The 27,002-nt window shown below is 46.9% G+C and overlaps 1 protein-coding gene across 11 annotated transcripts in view; it reads right to left on the reverse strand.

Moving 5' to 3' along the window:
* Znf606 (zinc finger protein 606) overlaps positions 1-24,631 on the reverse strand; it is a 51,094-nt gene extending 26,463 nt beyond the window's left edge. For 3 of the 11 annotated variants that reach the window (XM_087200818.1, XM_087200817.1, XM_013066238.3), the window contains exons 1-4: positions 8,909-9,008; positions 7,991-8,071; positions 7,204-7,260; positions 6,659-6,744 (exon numbers count right to left, since the gene is read on the reverse strand). In XM_087200818.1, the coding sequence (XP_087056944.1) occupies positions 6,659-6,744; positions 7,204-7,260; positions 7,991-8,021 (174 nt within the window). In that variant the 5' untranslated portion in view covers positions 8,022-8,071; positions 8,909-9,008. The other 8 variants (XM_021246062.2, XM_087200815.1, XM_013066234.3 and 5 more) reach the window with 8 other exon arrangements.
* Between the last annotated feature and the right edge of the window lie 2,371 nt (positions 24,632-27,002).

The following is a 27,002-nucleotide window of genomic DNA, read 5'->3' on the forward strand; positions in this document are numbered from 1 at the left end:
ATTAAGGTCCTAGGTCAGTGATGGCAAGCCTTTTAGAGCTGCTGATGACAACAAACAGCCTGCTGTGGCACACATGCCATGCATTCACTACCACTGTCCTAGGCGCTTCCCCATCCAATCAAGTTGGCAGGATGAAGCATCACAGTCTCTCAGATACACTAACTACACATACAGAAGTGCTCACAAGGGAAACGGTACAATTCTGACATTTGCTCCAAAGTACTCCAGTTTAACAAAAAGGCTGTGTTAGAACAAATGAAAGGCAGTGAGCTGAAAGCTGGCAGTTGCTGAAGCTGTGGGTGAGATGCTTGTGGAAGGCCAAGCACGGCCAGACAACATCCACACCAACCCTCAAATCTGTGACTGCAACCTGAACAATAAGGACTTTATAGTAGACAGGACAAGCTAAAGATATCGACATGGAAAGATTATCCTGAGCACACAGGGGTCCCAGTGGAATCACACAAAGGAGACAAGGATGAAAACAGAAGTCTGAGCCATGTGCTTTCAAGATGGAGGAGGTGAGCCCAGGAAGGAAGCAGTGACAGCAAAACAGATTCTCACCTAGTCCTCCTGCTGGGACCCAGCCCTAAACACTCATCTGAAGACTTCCACATTCCAGAGCAAGAGAATAACATGCTGTTTGAGGCCATGAAATCTGTGGTAGTGTTACAACAGCAAAAGAAAACTAAAACAGGTTACGTTCTACTCTGGGGTCCAAAAATCTCCTAAATAAAAATTAAACAAAACAAAACTAAGAAGAGATACCCAGACAGTGATGAGAACAAGCCAGCAGTGCCAGGAGTCGCACAAACCCCTGCTAGAACTGCTGAGCCACCAGCAGAATGGGGGCCCCTGCCCCACAAGCCAGGAAGAGCTGTGGCAGCACAGAGCCTTCCCCAGGGGTGTGCAGGGGTGTGACCCAGGGTGGAGACAGACGAGCACAAAGCATGTGTGCAGGATGGCTCTGCCAGCACCCACCCACCGCACAGGCAGCACTACCCACAGCACTGCCCTGAGGCCTGTGCAAAAGCCCCAGGGGCCATCCAGACGCAGTGTGGGAGCTTTCAGGCTCCCAGGTGAGCCAAGGCCCACCCCCAGCCCAGCACGGGCGGGTGTCTGTGGCCTGGAGACTGCAAGCAGCACCCAACCAGCCGTGGAGCCCAGAGCAGGACCTGTGGGGAGGGTGGGAGGCAAGCACTGGTCATGAATCGGCAAGGCAGGATTCTGAAACATACCAACAGACCAGAGGAGCCCAGACTCAAGGGACACCTGCCATGTAGGCAGAGATGGACCTCAGTGGCCAAGAGGACAGGGAATCTACAGCAGCTGCATCCAACCTCTAAAGCACTGTACATCCTACTCTAAGGCTCTCAGCCCTCAGAGGCTGTGGTGCAAAATGGACAGAATGCTACAGGGAAGACTTCCTGGGAGAACAGAATGACCCACAGGACATGAGAGAGAAGGCTGGGCATGGTGGTGCATGCTGTAATCCCAGCTACCTGGGAGCCTGAAGCAAGGGGATCACAAGTTCAAGGACAGCCTGGGCAACTTAAATGAGACACTGTCTCAAAAAATGTTAAAAAGGATGAGGAATGTTGCCTAGCATGCATGAGGCCCTTTTCCAATCCCCAGTACTGAAAAGAAAAAAAAAACAGATCTACAGGTAGATATTGATACAGACATATATAGAGATATATGCAGATATAAAATGATTATATATAGATATATATAGATATAAAATAGATATAAAATGTGAGAATGTGATTGCCAAAGTTTCTGCCCTCTTCCCAAGAAAAGGACATAGAATATAGAGGGGAGGTCAGAACACAGTTTACTCAGGAGGCCTGCCACCCAATGGAAGACTGTAGAAAGACAGTATAAAGGAAAAGGAGGGTTTTTTAAAGTAATACAACACACTCAAAATATGACACAAAAACATTACCCATGATCATATATTTGACAAAACATATTAACATGTATTTGACAAAACACATATTCGACAAAAGCACACCACAAATTAAGAGAAGCTATAGAATGGGAGGAGATAATTCATATATGGCAAAGAATCAGGATTCAGAATGCACTGAAACAGCCACCTATTAGGCAAGCCAGTCTAGAAATCTAAGGACAGGGGAGTAAGAAAAGAGACACAAATATCCAATAAAGATTTCATAAGATAGTCACCCCTACTAGCAATCAGGGATACTCACATGAGTGTACTACTATATACCCTTGCGGTCTCAAGGTAAGCAAAAATTAACCCAATGGTGTCAAGGGCCAGCAAGGGCGCTGGGAAGCAGGCACTCTCCCCACCAAGGGGGGAGACTGAGCAAGGCTGTGTGCCTTTGGAGAGCCACGTGGCGGCACTAGTAACACGAGAAAACCTGGCAGAATTCTTCTGGGGCACGCCAACTCACACACATGCACAATGCGCAACCATGAAGAAAACCACACAGTTTGGACTCGACCAAAAATGACAGGGCAAGGGAGTAACAAGCCCATCCAAAAAGAAAAGGAGGGACACACAGTGGCCGCGTCCAGTGGGTACTACCAGGAGTGCACAAGGAAGGAACCTGGCCTACTCCATCTATCAACAGAGAGACCTCAAAGTTACAAAAAGGTTTTTGGGGGGTTTTTGGGGGGTTTTTTGTACCGGGAATTGAACTCAGGGATTTGCACTTGCCAGGCAGAAGCAGTACCTCTGAGCTACATTTCCGACTTCCATAAAGGTTTTTAAAAAGTTACACGTGGGGGGGAAATGTTAAAAAAAAAAAAAAAAAAAAAAACCAGACTGTGTATCTATGTCTACATGGTTAACATACAAAAATGAAATTGGATTATGTCACAATGAATCCACCACCAGCTAATCTGACAAAGGGTGAGAAAACAACTGAGGACTACACAAAAATGGAAAACCACTGGGTGCAGTGGTACACACTGTAATCCAAGCTTCTAGGGAGGCTGACAGAACAATTACAAACGCAGCTTGAGCCACAGATACTCAAAATTTAGAGGCTCAGCAGTGCCCCTCCATGGCAGTGACAGCCTTGAAACCACAAGGCCCTAGGTCCAACACCCTGTACCACCACAGTAATGAGGATAAAGAAAAACATAAAAAGCAAATATGGGATGCAGTTTGCTCAACTACTTTTTACTTTCCTAAAAGTAAAGAATTGGCCAAAATAAAATTTAAAATGGCAGAAACTTCCAGGATTTAAAAAGATGTCATCCAACTGGAATGCCTATGGGCTGAAGAGCAAGAGTCCCCACATTGAGCCGAACACTCCCCAATGCTGGGGCCCGTGAGGCCTCACCTGAGATCAGAGAAGACCAAGCACCTGTCTAGAACTGAAAATGGAAGGCTATAGGGAAAACAGCAGTCTCTGAGGACAAGAGGGACCCTTGAGCACAGGCAACATGACCTTCTCCGCAACCAGATCTTCTGCGGTGAGGAGGCAGAGGACCCGGGGGGCAACACTGCAAACCTCACAATCTGCACCTACATTTTCCCGTCGGAAGCCTCACCCAACTCTGTGCACATCTTTGCACATATCAGTGCGCACATGTACGCCTCTAGGCACTTAAAGCACTTCCTGGGACCCGCTTACACAGCAGCCACACATTTAAACCCTCGTGAGGACTGGAAAGCCAAGGCCAGGGTGCAGGGCGGGGTCTCAGTGTCTCCCCAATGGAGTCTTGCCTGGTGGTCTGAGGCCCTTGACTGTTCAGTACATCATGGAACCGGGGGCAACTCAGATGGCTTCTCAAGAGATCATTTCAATATTTTAGTGCACTTTCTTTACAGAGAAGAAAAACGTATCCAGATTGTACACATTATGGAGAATGCCCAAGGATGGGTGCAGACGATTACTAGTGTTTTAGTACACATTTATCACGCATGTATTCTTGGTGGATTATTAAGGGGTTTGAGGCATTTCCATATTTGGGGGGAATGGGGTTTTTAGCTCAAATGGGATATTATCACTCTTATTTTCCCCTATTCTTTGAAATAATAGGATCTAGGATCCCGCTAGCTAAAACTTCACTACTTAACATGTTTCCAAGGATGGACTATTTCGATGAGGGATGATAGCATCTTATATTTTCACCAAGTGAATGCTTTATTTCAATGAATACTTAACTTGGATAGAACCATAAAGGGACAGAGGCTCATTTGCATTCCCAAAGACATTATTTAATTAAAAACTGACATGATTCAAGTTCAGGTTTCCCACAAGGGAAAATCCAGAATGAATGTGGGGAGGGGGCCAGGATGTTTTCAGAAATCACAACTCTTCAGACATTAGAAATTGTTGTTATTTTAATTGTTTTATTTTCTCACCATTACTCTAACCATCCAGATACCCTCACATAAACCAGCAGTAGAGTGCAGCATCACGGTTAACCAGGCTTCTTCATGGAGTTTGCTTATAACTAACATATGTTCCCAAGTGACTGACTCAGGCGCACCTTTCAGCCTAACCTAGCTCCACTGCTGATTCTGTAAAATAACTACAGACCACAAGGCAGGAGGCTCAGTCTCCAGCCCTAAAGCCAGGAACCCACCCCTGCCTCACTCCTCTCAGGCCTTCTGCTTCCTGGGTACAGCACACTTACGATGTAGCACCTCACTGTCAACTTTGGAACTGCAGGAGGTTGTGTTAATTTTTGTTTAATTTGGGGGGGGAGCATAAAGTTAAGTAGAGATGTTATCTTTAAAATTTTTCTATCACAGTATCTCATAATTGCATGATTCCTTATTTTAACTTACAAAGAAAAGACTTAGGGATTCTTTTTCTTCACCTTTCATAGCAGGAAATCAACAGAGCAAATGTTAATCTGATGAAATTAGAAAAACTGGATGTAAAACTTCCCATTTAGAGGCATGCAGATAACCTTAAAATACTGAAAGCCAGTTAAAAAGTTATACTTTCATCTTGAAAATAAAATCCTGATGCAGATTACAACACAGCCGACCCTCAAAAGCACCACGCTAAGTGAAAGAAGCCAGACACAGCAGGCCAGACGGTGCATGATTCCATTTCTATGAGACGCTTGCAACAGGCGTCCATAGAAAGTAGATTCATGGTGCCAGAGGCTGCAAGAAGGGAGCAGGGAGTGTCTGCTCATGGATACAGGGCATCTTTGGGGGGTAAGAAAAACGTTGCAGTCAGATACTGTTAAGATGTACAATTCTGTGAATACACTAAAAACCAATGAACTGTACACATTCCAAAGGTACAACTTACAGTATGTGGGTACCTCAATAAAGCTACTACAAGAAGTTCCCAACTTATGACCACTCAAGGTGCAAACTTTCATAGGTATGTGCTGTGTAAGACTCACTTTGTCCGCTTATGAACTAATCCAACTTAGGAACAATTCTCCCGGAAAGGAACTCATTTGTAAGTCAGGGACTTATTGTATTAAGAAATTCTTTTTAAGGGGCTGTCTCTGGTGAGGAGGCTGTGCAGGGAGAGGAAGAGGAGGACGCTTGTCCTATCTCTCCAGAGCCAGCCTTGTGCCCACCCCAGACCAAAAGCCCTGTCTCAACTCCCTTATGTCTCTGATCTCCCCAGACCCAGCCCAGATCAGACTGGAGCCTGGAAGGTCAGGAGCTACCACAGTCCCTCCTCCCAACTCCAACAGGAATACCTCACAGCCATATCCTGGACCATGGTGCCTCTACTGCCAACACTTCTCAGGCTCCATATTCCCACCAGGACGGAGCAAGGCCTGCAGTGGGCATCTCCAGCCTAAAATCTACAGGGGCCAATCTTCACCTGGGCACTGGCCATGCCATGCACAACACACACCCAAAACGCACCTGTGGTGCTGTAGGAGGCCAGACCCCTGCCCACCAGACTGTGCCCATCTGGCTGTCACATCCCCTTCACCTCCTGGCTCAGGTCTCACAGGCAGCTCCCAGCTACTGTGAATGGATCCCGGTGGCTGTGCCCTCACTGACCTCTGTGCAGACTCTGCCCTATCCCTGGACTGAGCTGCTGCAGGACTTGGGGCTTCCCTCCACATCTCCTGCAGAGCATGTGCAGCCCAGGCCAGCTGTGAGGCATCATTAGCTGAGCAAATGACCCTGGAAGGGGGGCTGGGTGGTCCCCAGGGTAAAGGCTGACACCTGTCTTTGTTCCCTTCACAGCAAGAAGTTCACCACCAAACATGAGCTTGAGCCAGGTACTGAACGTTTGAGGCAGGAGGTAGAAATAGGGGGCTGCCAGCCATTAAGGGCTGTCCTTCAACTTCAACTCCCACAAATAAACTAGGGCACAGCTGTGACAGCTGTGTCTGTGAATACACTGAAGTCTGGGACTTCCTGTAATAGCTTTATTGAGGTACCCACATACCGTAAGTTTTACCTTTGGAATGTGTCCAGTTTATTGGTTTTTAGTGTATTCACAGACACAGCTGTGCCCTAGGTCAGCACTGGGGACAGGCTGGTTGTAAGCTCTGGGTCATGGAAAACTGAATTCTCTCTGCTTGCACTTGGGAAGCACACACCTCCAGTTGATTCCTTCTCTAGCCAAATCTTGCTGTTGTAAACTGAGAAACCACATCAACCAGGATGGCCAGGGACAACCTGGACACCCATCCCTGGGGAACACAATAGCCCCTGAGAAAGAGTAGCGCCCCATCTCACCTGGATCTGGGCTGTTGGGAGCCCAGCTGCACTTCCCTCCTCAGGGCTCTCCTCCACATGCCACATGGGGTCCTGAGGACAGAGAGCTGGGAAACAAAAAAGAAGACATGGAGGCAGCTTCCTGCAGAAGCCCCATCCCACAGCCCTTCAACCTGGGTTGTTGAGGAACAGCCCTGGCCCTCTCCTCACAGGTAGGGAAGAACCCACTTCCTCATCCTACAAAGGTCAGGAACATATCTACCATGTGAATCCCTCACCCTACGCTATGAAGGCAATGCATGTTCACAGGCTTCCTGGGCCTGAGCCCTGAACGGCTACATATTAACTCCCCTTCATCCTGTTATAGAGATAATATTACCATCACTTTCATCCCCCAGGGGAGTTTTCTGACCACTGCTTGTCCCAATTCTGCACAGACAGATCTGGACCCCAATCTCCCTACCCTAAAAATCCACCTGATCCCCAGCTCATATCCCCAGGTATGGTAGATCACTGCAGGGAGAACAAAGCACCCCATGTGGCAGGGACACAGGTTCTTGACTCACCCCAGGAGGCCCACGGGTCAACTGCTACCATCCCCCAGGACTGGTCCATAAGGGCACCTGCACAGAAGAATCAGGTTAGGATTGTGACACCGAACCTATTGATTGAAGGTAACAGAATGGAAAAAGAGACTGTCTCACTAATGGGTATGACAAAGTTCCATAAAAAGAGGCCAAGGGAATGTGAAGAATCCAACAGCAAATGCACAGGTGGACCAATGTTAGGAAAGGTTCTGACACCATGTAGGCACAGGACAAATAAAAATAAAGCCCTTTACATGGCTGAAAAGGTGTTTGGTAAAATGTAACATCATCTAATTTTTTAAAAATGTACTAGCATGATACTCTTGATGTCTTTAGTGATGAAACCTCATTTAAAGATAGAGTACAACTGACATCCACTATCATTTAACATTGTTTTAAAATTACAGATCAATACTATGTAAGTGAAAACAACAGCAAAGGTAAAAAATACGGCATCAATAAAAACGACACGTTGACTGTAGGTGTGACTCTTGTGAGAAACCCCACTAATCACTGGAAAATCTCTTAGAGCTAATGACACTTCTCAAAAGCCACTTTTCAGGAGCTAATTATAAAATATAAAAAAGTTGCAAGGTCTTTTATGGAAACAATTTCCCCCCTTAATGACCAAGCACTGCTATTTCTACTTCCCAATCACTTCTGCCTGTGCTAAGACAAACAGACCCTCTCTCTTCCCCAAAAGCCCTCAGCACCTCCTCAGATCCTCGGCCAAGGGAACTCCTAGAAAAAGAGGATTCCGACTCACCCCATGTGCTCCAGGGGTTGATGGCTGCCATTGTAAGAACTGATCAACCAGGTCCAGCCCAGGAGCACAGCAAGTGCCAACCTAAAGATCAAAGAGAGAAAGACAAAACTGGTCCTTTCTCTTACAAGATCCAAGGAGAACAAAGAAGAGAACCCATCCATGGAAACAACAAAGACTCTTAGGAAGGAAACTTCATAAGAAAACATAATTTACACATCAAAACATACCAGAATTCCTGAAAAGAAATAAACGGTAATTTCAATAAGCTGCACAAAAAAGGGCACAATCTTGAGTGAGGGTGAAAAGTGTGAGCCATCCACTCCCAATAGGGAGCTAGTCAACTCAGACAGAAGTTACCAAAGGTCCTGAAAAAAACTGTTAGCTGCAATGCTAGTGCAATCTCGGTCCAGAGCTGGGGGCAGGAAGTGGGGATCGACTGGTCTCCATGGGAGCAGGCTTTCTTCTGGATGAAAATGTTCTGGACTTGGACCGTGCGGACGGCTGCATAATTTTATGGATATGCCAGGAGACCACTGAACCGCAGGGCGAAGTGGTGCAGTGGTGGACGTGATGGGCAAACGTTATCTCAAAACACTGCATCTGCGGACTCCAGGCCGCCCGAGTGGAGGTCGGGCCAGGTCCCCGCCGGCCTCCCGACGCCGCCTCACCTGCGCCGCTCGGCCCCGGCGGCTCCGAGGCGGGCACCGAGGGCTCCGAGGCAGGCACCGAGGCCGGGCCGCGCAGCGCCCACCGGTCGCGGGCGGAGGGCACCGGGTTGGGGTGGGAGGACCGCAGCGGGCGCGGCGAGGGCGCCACGGTAACCCCCGCCCGTCCGTCCGTCCACAGGCCCGCCCGCCGCAGGCCCGCTGCCTTGCAGCCGCACCCCGGACCTGACGGCCTCCAAAGCGAAGGCCTCACCTCGGCCGCGGACAATGGCGGCGCTCCCTGGGCCGACGGAGACGCGCCGCGGGGGCCGCTGGGAGCTGTAGTCCTTGGACACCCACCCCACCCCCACCCCCACCCCCGGTCTCTGCCGGAAGTTCCGCCCGGCGCCGGGGCTGGCGGGCCGCTGGCTTTGGCGTGGACAGCGCTGTGTGGACCGCAGATCCAGGCAGGGACCGCGTTCCTTTCCGCCGCCACTGTCCACTTCGAGGGCCTGGGGACACAGCGGCGCCGGAGCCTCAGTTTACCCGTCCGCCCAGGGACGGCGGACGGGGGCACTGTCCCCGCGGGAGCTCGAGTAGGGCCGGTCCCAGTCGGGAGAGTGGCTGTCACCCTGCCCCTCTGCGGGGCGAGGCACCGAGTTCTGGACGTGACCTCGCCTACGGAGTCCGCTGCCGAGATCTGAGAGATTGCCCCGTCTCTCCTCAGAGGGCGCAGCTGCACGGAAGCCTTGAGTTGCCCTCCCATGTACGAGCTTCCCAGAGTCAGCATTCACCGGGGGAGGGGGCGGGCTGCACGGTCCCCGAGCAGACGCCACTGTCACTCAGGGTGCTGGGTCTGTCTCCCCTGCTCGCCGCCTCAGGGGAGACTGCTCTTCCTGCACGCCCAGCTTACTTTCTGAGCATTTATGAAGCGCTCACCCTGCGACCAAGTGTGCAGGTGTCCAAGGCAAGTCCGGCCAGGATCCACAGCACACGGAGGACAGGACATGTGACTTTCTCATAGCGAGACACAGTACCCGAACCCACAAGTTGGAGGAGAGGTTTAGTTTGGCTCTCAGTCTGCAGAGATTCCAGTTCACACTCCACTCCACCGGCTCCAGGGCAGGGCGGGCAAGGCAGCAAGAAGCGGTGAGAGCCAAGGAAGAGGGAGGGAGACAAACTCCTAGGCCACGCCCCCAGTGCCCCACTTCCTCCAACCAGGCTCCAGCTCCCAGCATCGTATTTAGCTAGAAGCCATCAGTGGGCTAATCCACCCATGAGCATCACGCTCCATGATCCAGTCACCTTCCGAAAGCCCCACCTATGAGGGCAACAGGCTTTGGAGAGACATCTAAATATAAACCACGGCAACAAGAAACAGGAAAGAGGCAGAAAAAGTGGCTGGGAGAGGGCAGCATCTGTCCTTGGGCTTGCACATCTGAGAAGGGAGGATCGGTCCCTTAGGAAGGGGAGAGGTGGCCCGAAAAGCACACTAACCGAAGCAGGATTCCTAAATGACGGGCGGGAAAGGCCGTTCAGGCAGAGGAGACATTGATTTAAAGGTAGGTCCCAGCAGCCTTTGCTCCTGGACTACAGTGGCCCATAGGCTCCAGAACAAGGCGAATCGGAGGCAGCCCCCACACGCAGCTGTTCACCTGGAGGCTGGGTAGGGAGGACAGGTTACAGGACTGTGAAGGTGCTGCTCCCTCTGCCAGGCTCCCTTCACTCACCCCCGTGTGCTGGGTGGAACCTGTTCCCCTGTGCTAGGAGGCCGCACGGGCTGTGTCCGTGCTGCCACTGAGGCTTCTGCGTGGAAAGAAACCACAGCAGCGGGGAAACTCGTTTCTCCTGGACGTGTGCTTCTTCCATGAGATGCCCTGCGGTCACCTATGCCATGAGCAGGGCTCCGCTGCCTCCGTTTCTTCAGAGCCAGATGATGAGCGCAAAAAGTAAAGGCAAGGGACTTTATGAGCTGGGTTGTAGGGTGCTGAATAGTGAAACTAACGGCATCCCTTCTGCCAGAGGCAGCCACTCTCCTGAGAGTGACGTCACGCCCGTAGTTCCTGAAACTTCACAATGTGTGTTCTCTGAAGCAATGCAAAGCCTTGCCTGCATTTATGTAAATGCTATGGGTACCTGAAGATTTTATCTGCAAACCTTTTTTTTTTTTTGCTCCCAGTAGTCATCATTGTGCAATTAATATGTGAAGCTCTTTTTTATCTAACTTCACTGCTGCATACTTTCCCACTGAATAGCTGTGGGATGGTTTGTCTTCTCTACTTTGATGGCCTTGGATGCTCATTCAGTAAATACTTACTGAATCACCTAATATGCAAGGTATTATTGGAGGCTCTGAGCATGAGGTAATGAATAAAAATTGCAATACCAATGCCATCATGGAGATTACTTTCCAGAGATGAGAACACAATGGAAAAATAAGTAGAATACAGAGGATGGTGATAGGGGTTAACCTCGATGAAGAACAGCCAAGCAGGGAAAGGAGCAAGAACACTGGAGCAGCAGCTGCAATATTTAAGTTTAGGAATCAGGGAAGGCCACACTGACAGGGTGATATTCGAGCAAAGACTAGAAGACAGGGAGGAGACCCAGACACACAGATTCCTGGATGAACACTGTAGGAGAAAGGCCCTGAGAAAGATGTGGTTGGAGCAGAGGCTAAGGGAGAGAATAAAAGGAGCGCTTGGTGGGCAGGCCCCAGTGGGAGATCTCAGCAGAGAAGGAATGGACTCTGACATTGTTTTAAAATGAGAACCCCCTGCTGAAGGGAGAATAGGTTACAAAAGATGTTGATGTGAGTGTTAATGTACAGGTCTCCACATGCAGATTTGTCCCAGAGACCCTCAGAAAGGGACTGATGCTGCAACCCACACATCACATCACATCTGAAGCCGGGGAGAGTGGTGGGAAATGAAGAAAAATGAAGAAACCAAGACTATTCTTAAAAGCTGGGACCAGGTGGAACCATAGCTTGTAGGGAGCTAATGGCCACCTGGAGCACCACATGCTCTTTATTTGTAGTGGAAGGCAAACAGGGCAAATAGTGCTATGGGGCCTACATGGCCTAGGTGGAATGTAGCATGATTGTTTTGTGATCTGGGCATGTGCAGGAAGGGAACAGGGAAGGATATGCAATGTCATTGTCTCCTAGGGCTGTGCCATCCCGGGTCTATGATATTGGTCAACTCTGTTTGACTCTCTAATCTATGGGGGAGAAAGGGAGAAGGGAGGAGTCAAAGGACTATCTTCAGGCTTGGGTCCCCCACCCCTGGCAGGTCAAGTGTGAATACATAAATATATGCATATACATCTAGAACCCATAGGGATGTTGCCCTGTTTCCAAATGGATTATACCTTTTTACACTCCCACTAGTCTAAAGGTTCCACTTGTTCCATGTCTTCACCAATGCCTGATGCTTTGAGATTCCTAAGTTTCTGTCAAATGCATGAGGAGGAAACAGTAGTTTGCTGTGATACATGTACAATTCTCTTAACTAGATTCACTGTCTTCTCATGTGTTTTATGTTTCTTTTATTTTCTCTCTCCTTGGAAAAAAATCTTCATGACCTTTACCCATTTTCTATTTGGCCTTTGGTGCACGATGACAATCCAGTATCTACAGTGTCCAGTACACAATAAAAAATTACTAGACATGGAAAGAATCAAGAAAACATGACTCATAATCAAGAAAAAAAAGTGAATAGAAACATGTACTGAATGACAAGTAGCAGGAAAAAAGACATTAAAATAACTATTATAAACTGATAGAGAATTTTGTGGAAAAAAATAAAAAGAAAAAAGAAAATTCTAGAATCAAATACAAGTACAATAGCTGAAATAAACCATGAGAGGTCTTAAAAACACTGCACAAAGGAAAGGAAAGGTTCTGTGAATTCAGACACATAAGAAAAGGCTACAATGATAAAGGGAGAAAAAGAATTTTAAAACAAAACATCCCCAAAACAAACAAACCTCTCCCCCCCACAAAAAAAGAACAATAGAACATCTGATAATGAACTAACATGTGTAACTAAACTAACAGGAGGAAAGGAGAACCAGAAAGCAGAAGAAAAAATTTATGAAGCAGTAATGGCCAAAGAGTTTCCCTGATTAAAGGCAGTGTCCTGGATCCAAGAGGCTCAGCGTACTCCAAGCAGAAGCATTTCAAAGAAGACTTCACTTGAAACATCATAATTAAACTGTTGGAAACAGAATACAAAACATGCATTAAAAGTGAGCAGAGCAGATTACATTCCGGGAACAAGACAAACAATAGGTAATTTTCACAAGAAACAACGAAAGCAAAGAAGAGGTTTTTCAAAGTGAGAGAAAAAAAATCCTAGAATTCTACATCCTGGGAAAATAAATACACTTTTAGGAAAAAAAAAAAAAAAAGGAAAGAATCTTTCAACATCTTACCAGACCATAATAAATACTAAAATATGTTCTTTAGATTGAATGGAAATGTTTAAAAACAGAAGCCTGGATCTACAGAAAGTCGTGAAAGGCAACAAAAAGGCTACAGTTAAGTCTCCAACTTATGAACAAGTTCTCTGTGAGGAAAACATTCAAATTCGTTTATACGTCTGACAAAGTGAGTCTTACACATACAAGGTAAATGTGTTGATGCTTTCTGACCATACAGGTCTTCCAACATATTGCTTAAGGTAACAACCTCCTTTCTATTCAGTGATTTGCCTTTCTCTTATGCTCCAGCTACTTATGATAACAGGTACACTTATAGGCCGCTAGATTTTCCTCAGATGGCATACTATTAAAAGATAACAACTTAGGGGCTGGGGATTTAGCCCAGTGGTTCTGCCGCCTGCCTCACAAGCGCAAGGTCCCAGGTTCAATCCCTGTACCAAAAAAAGAAAAGGAAAAAAAAACTTAGGTAACAGTTTTTTGTGTTTTGGAGAAGGGATGATTGCATTTAACAATGGATGTTTTATACTAAGATGGACATTTAAGTGGTTACAAAGATACTGTCACCATAATTGTCAGGCTAAAATATTATGTGTGGCTCTTGATTTGAAGGTTTTTTTTTCTGTTAACATTCTACAGGTATTTAACTACTAAAACAACCATGGTTGATAAAAATGACAGTCCCCTATATTTTATATTCCAAAATGCTTGATATCCAGGTAAAATTATAATAGTTAAATTCACTACTCCCATTGCAATACTAATGCTATTGAACTTGTCTTCTGGGTGTTCAACAACTAAAGTTTAGGGACCAAAATGAGAAAAGTAGCTGGACTAAGAAGATAGCCAATATTTTAGCCCTCCAAGGTCAATAAAAAACTCAGGAATGAGAGAATCTTCTCTGTAAGATCCTACAAATTTGGTAAGTCACTCAACCTCCTAAGCACAGAGATTGTAGACATGGAAAAGATAAGAACCAACAACCAGTGTGCCAAAGGACAATTACCTAGAGAGAAGATTATCCCATGCTATCAAAGAAAGCAACATGATCAAGCAAGGCTGTGACCCACCCTGACAGCTGACACTAATAAAAGCTAAGAAGCTCTACACGGTTCCAAGGTAATGCCTGAGAAGATTTAATTGACCTTGCCAGATAGCAAGAGGTTAATCCTAATTAATATATGTCTCACTTTAACTTGGTCTTGAACACTCAGTAGAAAAGTATAACTAAAAGATATATAGAGTCAAGAACATAGCAATAAAGCTAGATATAAAAAGAGGCTCCACTATATTTACAGAGTCAAAGACAAAAACCATATGATCATCTCAATAGATGCAGAAAAAGCATTCCACAAAATTCAACACCCATTCATGATAAAAATCTTGCAGAAAATTGGAATAGATGTTCTTTACCTCAACTTGATAAAGACTATCTATGAAAAACCAACAACCAACATGATACTAAATGGTTAAAAACTGAAAACCTTCATGCTAAAATCAGGAACAAGACAAGGATGTCCACTATCACCACTCTTATTCAATATAGGCCTTGAAACATTAGCCACAGCAATTAGATAAGAGAAAGAACTAAAAGGAATAAAGATAGGAAAGGAAGAAGTTAAACTGTAATTATTTGCTGACGATATGATGCTCTACATTGAAGACCAAAAACTCCACCAAAAGACTTCTAGACTTAATTGATAGATTCAGTAGAGTAGCTGGATACAAGGTCAACACTCAAAAATCAATAGCCTTCTTGTACACAAATAACAGACTCACTGAAAGAGAAATTAGGGAAACAATCCCTTTCATGATAGCATTCAAAAAAATGAAATATCTAGGACTCAATCTAATGAAGGAAGCAAAAGACCTCTACATTGAGAACTACAGCACTCTGAAAAAAGAGATCAAAGAGGATATAAGAAAATGTGAAGATGTCCCCTGTTCCTGGATAGGAAGAATCAATATAGTGAAAATGGCCACACTTCCAAAACTGCTATATAGAGTCAATGCAATTCCAATTGAGATCCCAGCAGCACACTTCACGGACCTTGAGAAAACAATCCAAAAATTCATTTGGAACCATAGGAGACCTAGAATAGCTAAAGCAATTCTAAGCAACAGAGACATGGCTGGGGGTATCACAATCCCCAACTTGAAACTATACTACAAAGCTACTGTGATAAAATCAGCATGGTACTGTCAAAGGAACAGACCTGAGGATCAGTGGAATAGATTAGAAGATGCAGAAACAACTCCAGACATGCTCAGCCACCTCATCTTTGACAAAGAAGCCAACCACCATCATTGGAGGAAAGATAGCCCATTTTTAAATGGTGTTGGAAAAACTGGATTTCAACCTGCCAAAGATTGAAACTAGACCCATACCTATCGCCATGCACTAAACTAAGATCTAAGTGGATTAAAGATATAAATATTAAGACAGAAACACTAAACTTGCTGGAAGATAAGTTAGGTAGAACTCTTGAAGACACTGGCATAGGAAAAGACTTCATGAACAAAACCTCAGCAGCATGGGAACTAGCAGAAAGAATCAACAACTGGGATCTCATCTTATTAAAAAGCTTCTGCACTGCAAAAGAAGCCACCAACAGAGTTAACAGACAGCCTACAATATGGGAAAAAAATTTTAGCAGCTGTACCTCAGACAAAGGACTACTATCTAGAATATATAAAGAATTGAAAAAAATCAGACCCCCCAAATTCAAAGACCCAATTCAAAAATGGGCATCTGAAATAAACAGACATTTCTCAGAAGAGGAGGTAAAAGCAGCAAACAAATATATGAAAAAATGTTCAACATCACTGGTCATTCAAGAGATGCAGAAGAAAAAAACACTGAGATTCCACCTCACCCCAGAAAGAATGGCTGCTATGAAGAAATCAACAAATAACAAATGCTGGCAGGGTTGTGGGGAGAAAGGAACCCTTCTCCATTGCTGGTAGGAGTGAAGACTGGTGCAACCACTGTGGAAGTCAGTATGGAGATACCTCAAAGAACTAGGGCTAGAGGTCCCATTTGACCCAGCTATTCCCCTGCTGGGCATCTTCCCAAAAGAATTAAAAGAATCATACCACAGTGATATATGTGAACCCATGTTCATGGCAGCACAGTTTGTAATAGCTAAAGCCTGGAAGCAGGCCAAGTGCCCATCAACTGGAAATTGGAAAAGAAAATGTGTTTTTTTTATAAAATGGAGTACTACTCAGCCATAAAGAATGAAAAACTAGAGTCATTTATAGCTAAATGGATGGATATCGAGGCCATACTCTTAAGTGAAATAAATAGGACACACATGTGTAAATACCGAATGTTTCACTAATGTGAGAAACTGATAGTGTAAACAAGGGTTAAAATGATTAAAATGAATAATTGATAATTTGAAATAGGATAAAAGGTCCAAAGAGGAAGGAGTGAAGGTAGGGGAAGGGGAAAGGAAAAGAGGGAAAGGAAAAACTATGAGAAAAGAAAAAAAAATGGAAATGAAATCTATGTAAATAGGGAAGGGTGGAGGGGGTGAAGGGTGCACAGGTAATGGGGAAAAAAATAAGAACCAAGATATATCATGTACAGGTACAAACACCCAGTGATAAATGTAAACAAATTGTATACCTAAAATGTACCAATAAAAGAACTAAAAATCATCAATAAATAAATAGGCAAATTGTATGTTATGTAAATTATATTTCAGTAAAATTAGTATTTTATAATAGGAAAGGAATTGCCAATTACAAGTGGTGGGTTTTCATTATCTCAGATTTTTTGGTGATATTTTGACAATAAGAAATCATTTAGCAAACACTGACATACAGTAAATATCTGCTAAATGCAATACCTAATAACCATAATCAACAAAAAATAATTAAGCATAGAGTTAACTAAATATCTAAAAATTCATAGAACCTCATAGTAATAATAGTAAAGATAAAGGAGAGGGGAAGAGGAGAATGAATGTAGTAAAAATTGAAAAACAAAGAAAAGTAAGGTGAGAAGGAAAAGTACTGTGAGATGATAGATCCTATTAAGGAGTAAAAGAAAGTTAATAGAGTTATATAAAAGCAACAGAATGGAAAAAAACAGAAAAGCAAAAATAGAGTAAAATAAAGAAAAAAGTAAGAACACAAAAATTAAAAGAAAAGAAAAAAGAGGAAAACACTAGATCCCCCAAAATCAATGAAAAAGAAAAAATGAGTCTAAAATAATTCCTCCATGTTTTTGAATGAGTTATTTCTTCCTGGGCCTGCAGGATCATCTACCAGATATGAAGAAAGGATAGTGTGTAATGCTGAGACCTATTTTGTGTCCAAGCTCACATTTCTGTGAGTCAGTGCCAAAGCCTGCCCCACCATTCACACTGGGTTTGGTCATCAAAAGTTCTGCCCTAAGGCTCTGGCCACCCTGGCAGATCCCAGTGAGATAGCTCAGGGACCCCAAGAAAATCCAGCACAGTTTCTTTCTAGATTGGCCTGATGCTCTGCAAAAATATATCAAGATTGATCCTACATCTCAGGAGGGCACAATTGTCATTAACACTCATTTTATTTCACAGTCTGCCCCTGACATTAGAAAACAACTTTAAAAGGTCAAGGAGGGCCCCCAGGCCACTCAGACCAAGCTCCTTAATGTCACTTTTACGGTGTTCAATAACCGTGAAGAACAGGCAAAGCAACGAAAGGTGGCTAATTACCAGATGCTGGCAGCAGCCCTACAGGGTAAACCACCATCCTACAAAAAGACATTCACTCGTGATGGGGCCCCTGGGGCCTGCTTTAAATGCAATCAAACTGGACACTGAGCTAAAGAATGCCCCAATCCCAGGCTACTGCCTGGTCCCTGTCCTGACTGCAGGCAGGCGGGTCACTGGAGGGTTGACTGTCCCCTTTGCCAAAAAGATAAGAGGCCATCCCCTCCTCAAACCAGCCAACAGGTACAGAGATGTCTCTGTCAGAGCTCATCAGCCTGGCAATGGAGGATTGACAGTGCCCAGGGTCATCTGCATCCCCCACAGCCATAACTTCCAATGAGCCCAGGGTAACTGTCAGCATCTCAGGTAGATCTATCTTGTTCTTGCTTGATACGGGGGCTACATACTCAGATCCCAGTGTTCCTGTTCTTCTGTGAGCAGAAAGTCATGACTCCCTCTGCCTAGCTCTTTGACCTGTGGCTTTGTGAGACACTGACCTTGCTCCAGAGGCCCACATTTATCCCAGCCTGTGGCAATGCTAGAGTCCCAGGTGTGTCCTTGCTCACGCTGGTAGACAGAAAAGCCATCGGTCTCCTGACTTCTGTGCTGGCTGTAAGCAGCTGGTCAGGAAGGGTCATGCAGACCACCAGACATAGCCAGCAATTTCAGACCCAGCCACCTGTGAAAGTCACTCATGATCAGCCTGCCTTCTCACCCTGTAGTAGGGGCACCCCTGTCCTTTCTGGACTGAGCTTAAACTTTTCAAGGGAGCCCATGTCCAGCCCATGCTGTCTCCATGTGTTTGTCTTCCACCCAGTCACTATAGTAGGGTGGCACCAGGAACACTGAACTAAAGCTCGGTCTTGAACAACCCCCTTCTCAAAATGGCACCTGATTAAACCTTCTCAAATAGGGAAGGTGCTGGACTGGATCTCTTCTCCAATTCTAACCTATCACGCAGGAGTTACTTTCAGAGTAAAACCCCATGCTGTTTTGCAGCTTACAATTTTCAAAGGATGTGGGCTTTTGTTGGGGCTGGCACTGCTACCCCAGTTTGTTGTTTCTCCCTGGAGCTGCTGACATTCTCAGGGCTTAACTTGTGTCAGCAAAGGCAGAGGCCCCTCCCCGGAGCTGGGGAGAGGTTTCCAGACTATTGCATTCTTTTCCATTTTGTGGTCCATTCATCCAGTTTTTCTGTAGTTTCTAGGTTTCCTGTCAACTCCCTCCTGATTCCCAGAGATCTAATTCTTGATACATTTCCCTATGATTTAGGGTGGCTGCTGTATATAATAGCTACCTTCTTTCCAACATGCCCATACTCCCACCAAAAGAGTAACCTAATACTTGTTCTCCTTCTAACAACTAGTGACATCACAGGCTCCTCCAGTCCCTAGCCAGTACCTCACTTAACCCTACCCCAGCTCCTATAAGAAGTGCTCCCCATCCTGGCCATATTGCTTTTGTCTCTCCTTTGTTCAGAGACAGCCTGGAAGATTGTTCCTACAATAAAGGCTTGTTGTGGCCTGGTCTGGTCTTGGTTTTTGGCTTCTTTACATGACATATCTGATGCCAGAAACCCGGGAGGTAGGTGGTCGATTAAGTGACGATCCCCCATGGGTCAGGGTCAATTGGCCTTTCAGCAGCCTCCTCCAGACCACATCTGTCTTAGCCTTACCACAATACTCAGGCCCCACTTGTCTCTCCACAGTCACCATCATGGGTGTCCAGGGGATACCTTCAAACTCACTAATTACCCCACCCCTAGCTTGTTCCCTGTTAAGCAGTACATTTTCACATAGTTTCTTGGTTATCCCTAGCTGTCCTACCCCCATTTTAGGGAGAGATATTCTCACTAAATTCAGGGCCTCACTCATTCTCCACCCAACCAATTCAGATCCTATCAGCATCCTGTTGCTCCTGGATGCCCCCAAATGACTCAATCTCAAATCCAACTTCACCTTCTTCCAAGGTGCCTTATATCAACCCCTTGATCTGGGACACCTCCACCCCTTCTGTGGCTAAACATCACCCTCCCATTCAGATCTCTCTCAAGGATGTCACTCAATTTCCAAATGTCTCAAAATACCCTATAACCTTAAGACACCTAAAAGGACTAAAGTCTATAATCACTGGTCTAATCGATAAGTGACTTCTCAGACCAGCTCACTCCCCCTACAACACCCCTATCCTTCCAGTCCTAAAAACAAATGGTTCCTACTGATTAGTACAAGACCTGAGGGCCACCAAGTCCACTGTACTTCCTATACACTCTGTTGTTCCTAACCCCTACACTCTGCTGTCCTATATCTCCTCCTCTTCACATCATTTCATGGTTCTAGACCTCAAAGATGCCTTTTTCACCATTTCCTTACACCCCAACTCACAAGACCTCTTTGCATTTACATGGACTGACCCTGATACAGGACACTCCGATCAACTTACTTGGACGGTCCTCCCACAGTGTTTTCAGGATAGTCCACACCTCTTTGGACAGGCCTTGGCTGCTGACCTCTTAAAATTAGACCTGTCTCCCTCTAAGCTACTCCAATATGTAGATGACTTGCTTTTGTGCAGTCCCACTCTTGAACTCTCCCAACAACACACAGCCTCATTACTTAACTTCTTGTGTAAAAAGGGATACTGGGTCTCAAAGGACAAGGCCCAACTCTCCCAACACACAGTACAATATCTCGGGGTTAAGGTCTCATATCAACAATGAGAGCTCACCTTGGACCCTACACAGCTTCTTCGGGACCTCCCAATCCCTTCCTCCAAAGCCGAGATCCTGTCTTTTCTGGGGCTCGCAGGCTTTCTTTGCTTATGGAGAGCCGATCTCAGGCTACTTGATAAACCTCTGTATGAGGCTTCCAAGGGAGACCCAAATGAACCTAGAGATGACACATCCATCAGGGAAACATTTCTCAACTTCAGCCTACTGTCCTCTCTACCCCGGCACTAGCTCTTCCATATCTCCAAAAACCTTTCATTCTCTATGTCACTGAATGAGCAGGACTGGTGTTGGGGGTCCTGGGACAAAACACTGGGTCACATTTTGTTCCGGTTGCTTACCGAACTAAACAACTCAACCACGCTGTCCGGGTCTGGCCCACATGTTTACGCACCCTGGCAGCTGCCCCTCTCCTAGCCCAAGAGAGCTCTAAACTAACTTTTAGTCAACCAATGATAGTAAAGTTACGGGACTAACTTACGAGACTTACTCACTATAGCTTCTCACATCTGGCCCCTCTAGGCTACAACTCTTCCATACTACTTTCATAGAAAACTCGTCCTTCTCTCTTCAGTCCTGCCCCTCTCTTAACCCAGCCACTCTCCTCCCCTCAGGGAGGGACACAAGCGCACCAAGGGCAAGCCAGCAGCTGCTACAGGGCCTTTGCACACCTGTGGTTCCCACCCAGCTCCTATTAATTACTATGCACACCATCCTCACCTTGCTGTGTCCACCCAGCGCTGAACACATCTTTTCCCTTGACTTAGCCCCACACCCACCTCCACCGCATTCCATGTCACGAGCACACATCCACTGAAGAGCCGAGAGGACTCTTGCATTTGTAGAGTAGCCATCTGGGAAGCAGAACCTCAAGAAGGCATGGTATGCTCCACCCAGAAAGAGCTGGACTTGGACACTGTAATTCATTGAAATGGAAACAGCAATGTGTGGTCCACACTACAGTAGTGTAGCAGTGGCCACCTGTACCCTGGGTGTCACCTCTGCTGTCCTCTCTACCCTTTCTGCCATGTCCAGCCTGGGGAAGGTGGTCACAAGCCAGAGGCCTGAAGGAGAAACTGAAGGCACAGGCAAGGGAAAGGGCAAGGAAATAGCAGACACTGCGCTTTCCCCAAATCCCTACAGTGACTTATACCTGAGGAAAACATTTAAAAACCATAAAAATGAACAGGGTGTTGTGTTTTGTACACATCTGACCTCTGTGGGATCCACTGATGGGAACGTGCACCTTCCAGACCTTTCTGAAAGGTTTGGTGGCAGCTTGTATTAGTTAGGATTTTCTAGAAGCTCACACTGAAATTTATCCAGATGTGGACAAAGATGCAGGTACTGAGATTCACTACAGAAGTGCCACAAATTGGGGCTTGGTGGGATCCATTCACTGCCTCCCATCCCAGGTGGGACACAGCAGCTGTCCCTACTTGTTCAAGAGCAAAGGTGCAGTGTCTGGACAGAGACCCCTAGTGGCAAGCCACAGGGTTTATACCCTCAACCCTTCTGTGATTCTCCAAATGATGTCCTTCATTTGCATGGGGCACCACCCCACCTCAAAGCTTTAGGAGGATTTTCATGGGAGAAAGCCATGATATGGCAAGTGCAAGAGCATCCTACTGCATCTTTCTTTTCTTCTTCTTTCTTCTTCTTCTTCCTCTTCCTCTTCTTTTTCTTCTTCCTCTTCCTCCTCCTCTTCTTTCTTCTTCCTCTTCCTCCTTTTCCTCTTCCTCTTCTTCTTTTTCTTCTTCCTCTTCCTCCTCTTCCTCTTCTTTTCCTCTTCCTCCACTTCCTCTTCTTCTTTTTCTTCTTCCTCTTCCTCTTCTTCTTCCTCTTCCTCCTCCTCCTCTTCCTCTTCTCCCTCTTCCTCTTCTTCTTTTCCTTCTTCCTCTTCCTCTTCTCTTTTCCTCCTCCTCCCCCTCCTCCAACTCCCCCCCCAACCCCTCTTTTAAAATTTTGGGACAAGGGCTTGGTAAGTCACTAAGTGGCCCAGGCTGGGTTCAAACTGCCATCCTCCTTCCTCAGGCCCCCAGAGTGTTGGGATTACAGTTGTACTCTGCCAAACCCAGCTCTCCCTGTGTTTTTGCAAATGGACTGATAGCTGTGCATCAGAGGTCCAAGGGGTTGCCTCTTTGAAGGCCTCAGACAGTATCTTCTCTCCATGCACAGAAGCAGAACCCATGTGGACCCTGGGGTGGATGCTTCTGATACAGAGCACATGTCAGAGGGGGTTGAGAAGCTGGGGGGTGCAGAGATCTGTGCGTGTCTGAGGTCCACGGAGGAATGATGTCTTTGTGGGGGTAGTGTGTCTCAGGCTATGTGGGGGTCTTGGAAGGTGTAGGGGTGTCTGGGAGTCACTGGTCCATGGAGGGGCCGGCAGCCAACCTGGCCTCTGCTAGGGGGAGGGCAGAAGGGCTTCACAGCTGGAACCAGCTCCTTAACTGCAGGAATTTATCTGAAGTGCTGGGACAGGGAAAGGAGCTTTGCGGGGGCGGGGGGGGGTATTGCAGGGGCCAGGCAGCTTGGGGCACCACATGGGGGCTACAGGACTAAGGGATAAACAGGCAGAGCCACACTTAATCCCAGCTGGAGGCTGAGGCAAGGGGGTCAGATCAGGTGCAGCCTGTGCGACTTGGTGAATTCAAGGACCCCTGAACAACACAGCAAAGCCCTGTTTCAAAAGAACAAAAACAAAGTTTAAAAATTAAAAAATATTATGTATGTGAAATATATTTAAAATATTCAAATAAAGTAAATATGGCACACACTGATAGTAACATTTGTTGTTTATCTGGAAGTTTAATTTAATCGGGCCCTCTGCCTTTTTTACTTACTAAGCCTGGCAGTACTACTCTGGGGTACAGTTATATTAAAAATTACTTAACTAAGGGCCAGGGGTTTAGCTCAGTGGTTCTGCTGCCTGCCTTGCAAGCACAAGGACCTGAGTTCGATCCTTGGTACAAAAAAAAAATTACTTAACTAATATATTAATAAGTTTTTACTATATTAAATCTGAAACAGTTAACACTAAAATTAAATGCACTGTTATCTGAGATTCACGTTCACTGGGACCCATGGGTTTTGTTTTGTTTGTTGTTGTTTGCAACAGGGTCTTGCTGTGCATCCCAGGCTGGGCTGGAACTTGTGACTTCCTTGCCTCCTCCAGTCTCAGACTCGGATCACAAGTGTGGGCCACCATGCCTGGCTGGTCATGTATATATTTTTAAGCTAACTGAATTCAGAAGGAGTTTAACAGTAACACGGAGTGCATCATAGGTTCCATTCCTTCTTTACAGTGCTTGAGCTGTAAATTTTAAATTAAGTTAAAATTTAATGTGTTGACTACATTTGACTGTTAAGTTAGGCTTTTAGGCAGAAGCTAATAGGACAAGAGGAATGCCACTGAGAAAAGCACATGGGGAACGTGCAAACCAAAGCTTGCTACTTGGAGGCAGAGAAACCAGTCTTACAAAGTCCAAGGGATACTCTACAGAAAGGCAGTGGGGGTGTTAGGAGGGGATTGCGGTGACAAACCCCACGCGGCGCCTGACACTCCCTCTGTAGCCGTGATGCTAAAGTCTGGGTTTTTAGTCCGCGTCTGCAGAGCACGATTGCACTCATCCCGGGAGTCGGTACCTGCACAGCACAGGTCTTGCATCTGGAAGTGCTAAATGTGGGAAGTCTATGGTGAGACACGCTTTTCCTAGACATACTTACATTTATATTGTCAACAGGCAGAGGTGGGATAGGCTTCTAATGAGTGGCTCCCGGAAACCAGGACCTGGCCTTGGGTAACCGCACTCAGCTCAGCCCCAGACGCGGAGCCACACGCTGCCAGGGCGACCTAACGCTCCCCAGGAAGACAGCGTGGGAACCAAGGCGACATCGGATTGGTCCCACCGTAGTAGCTGTTCGGTCACCACTCGTCCTCTCCAGGGCGTTCCCGCTGAAAGACGCTGTCAGCAGGGGCGCACCCCGAGCCGCCACAGCCGGCCACTCGCGCAGCGCTCTGGGACTATGGCGTGCAGTGGCCCGAGCTCGGGCTGTTGGGAGATAAGGCCCGCGCCGATCCCTTGCACTCTAGGAGTGAGGTCGATGGGGCCCGCGGAGGACCGGAAGTTGCAGCCCGTAGTCTTTAGCCCGTGGCTGGGAGTTGTGGCCTCCGTTCGCTCTGCGGGGTGCTGGGAGTTGTGGTCTCCCAGCCCCGGTGTTGGTAGTTGAGCTCCGGAGCGGGCATTCTGAAAGCTACGGTGGCGCGGAGGGCCGCCAAGACTTGTGGACTAAAACGTAGACTAAACACCCAGGCATTCAGGAGGGGGTGCCTGCGTGACCAGTTCATATAAATAATTTTGTTTGGTTGGGTTGTTTTTTGTTTTTTGTTTTTGGTACCGGGGATCGAACTCGGGACCTTATGCTTGCGAGGCGGGCGGCGGAGCCACTGAGCTAAATCTCAGGCCCTAAATAATTTTTAATATGTAATGTTTAATGTAAGTGTGTGTAATATATATACGCAGAGAATTGAGTTGCCACAGTTAGCAAATTAAAATACGGGAGAATTCTTAGTTAAATATGAATTTCAGAGCAGTAATGGATTCTTTTGGTGTAAATATGTCACAATAGTATATCTGAGGTACTCTTATACTAAGTACCATATTAAGTGCTAATAGTACATCTTATTTTAATTATATCTCAAGATATATTTGTACCATAGTTATACTTAATTCTAGCACCAAAACTTTTTTAAATGGCTAATATTTTATCATAGTTTTAGTGTATTGTAAAAGTATACATGGGATATGTATTGTAAATGTTTATTTTAAAAACTTGACTTCAGAGCTGGTGTGAGAAAAGGATTCAGGGAGACAGCACAGCCCAGGACAGAGCAGGATGGGCTCCTGTGGGGCAGGAGGAAGCTGGAGCTGAGCACTAAGAAGCAGCAGAGGCCGGGCCTAAGGTTGCAGAACCCCGCACTCCCTGGGCAGCTGTGTGCTGAGCAGCCATATGTCTGTCCCAGCATCCTGAGAGGCAAAGCTGGTCAGCAGTCAAGGCCCTGAGGAGCCACCGTGAGCAGCAGCACATGTGCTGGAAGAAACCAACACAGTCTGGAAATAGAGTCCCAGGAGGAGAGGAGGCCACCTGTGCTGGGGCCTGGCTGTGCCTCTGTCAACTTCGGGCTGCTGGCCCAGGAGGGCTGTGTGTGCCCAGGGCTATTATTCTCCTTGTAAGGCAGGTCCTGCTGTGGACGGTCCCCTGAGTCCTGTTCTCAGGAGTTGGAATTGGCCTGGCCCTCAGGGCAGTGGTGGCTGATTGTGCATTTATAACCCTCTGACCCCTTGGGAAGTGGCCATGAAGACCACCTGACTTAGTCTGTGCTGGAATGAGGAGAGACAGCACTGACCTCTCAGGACATCCGGCCCCTGGAGCCACATGGGAGCAGCCTGGAGACAGGCAGTGGTTTCCAAACATTTTGTAAGTAGCAGCACCCTTGTTCCCAATGAAATCTAACTGAAAACCCAGGTTCCAAAATAAATAAGGTCAAGACACAATTGCTGTGGTGGTCAGGGCCAGAGGGCAGGAAATGGGGTTCCTTTGTGGGCCAATGAGAGTGTCTGGGGTGAGGTCCTGGGGGTCGTGCAAGCCTGGTCTCGAGAGCTGCACACCTCTGCGTGGGCCCAGCCCAAAAGCTGGGGCTTCTGACTCGGCACAGGGCAGGAGTCTGGGTTTCCTGGGGCACTGGACTCACCTGGGCCCAGTTCTCCCCCTTGCCCACTGCTGGGTGATGTCTGAAGGTGTTTGTTCTGAGACTAGGGATGGTGTTTGCATCCGCACTGGTGGAGGCCGAGATCCTGCTAAATTCTCAAGATGCTTGATGTTCCAGTTCAGTGCTTTGCTGCACAGTTGACCTTGCGCGTCATGGTGTCACCTGGGCAGGACCGTGTGCCCACTCCCACCTCCAGTGCAATGACACTGAATAACTTCCTGCCTGCTCAGAGCCATTCCTGTACCTCCTGGGCTGGGAGCCTGACCCAGCTGTGTCCTGGGTCCTCCCAGCCCAGCCTCTCATGGGACCAGGCGTCACTGACCCACAGCCCTGCATCCCCACTCTGTTGGTTTTGGGACCCTCATGGGGCCCCCGGCCACCTGCAGCTCTGGGGACAGTGCGTCTCCAGACTCACTGCACTGCCACCCTTGGGAGCCAGCATAGCTGCAGGCCTGCAGGTCTTCCATGCAGCTGGACCACCTCACTCCCTGAGGTCTGCAGGAGGCACCCAGAGCTTTGGGCTTTCAGAGGGTGAGGGGCCAGGAAAGGAAGGGGACTTCTAATGGCCCTGGGGCTTAGTGACCAGGTGAGAGGTGTCTCTATAAGAGCCCACCCCCCTTCCCGCACACCTGAGATTGCCTGGTCACAGCAGTGCAGGTGGGAGATTGCTCTGCATCCAGCTGGTGGAGACATGAGGCCGTGTGCGCTGCTGGCCATGCTG

The sequence above is a fragment of the Heterocephalus glaber genome, unplaced genomic scaffold (assembly GCF_053883595.1).
Source record: "Heterocephalus glaber isolate CG9 unplaced genomic scaffold, H.glaber_assembly_v1.0 deba00001745, whole genome shotgun sequence".
Taxonomy (NCBI): Eukaryota; Metazoa; Chordata; class Mammalia; order Rodentia; family Bathyergidae; genus Heterocephalus; species Heterocephalus glaber.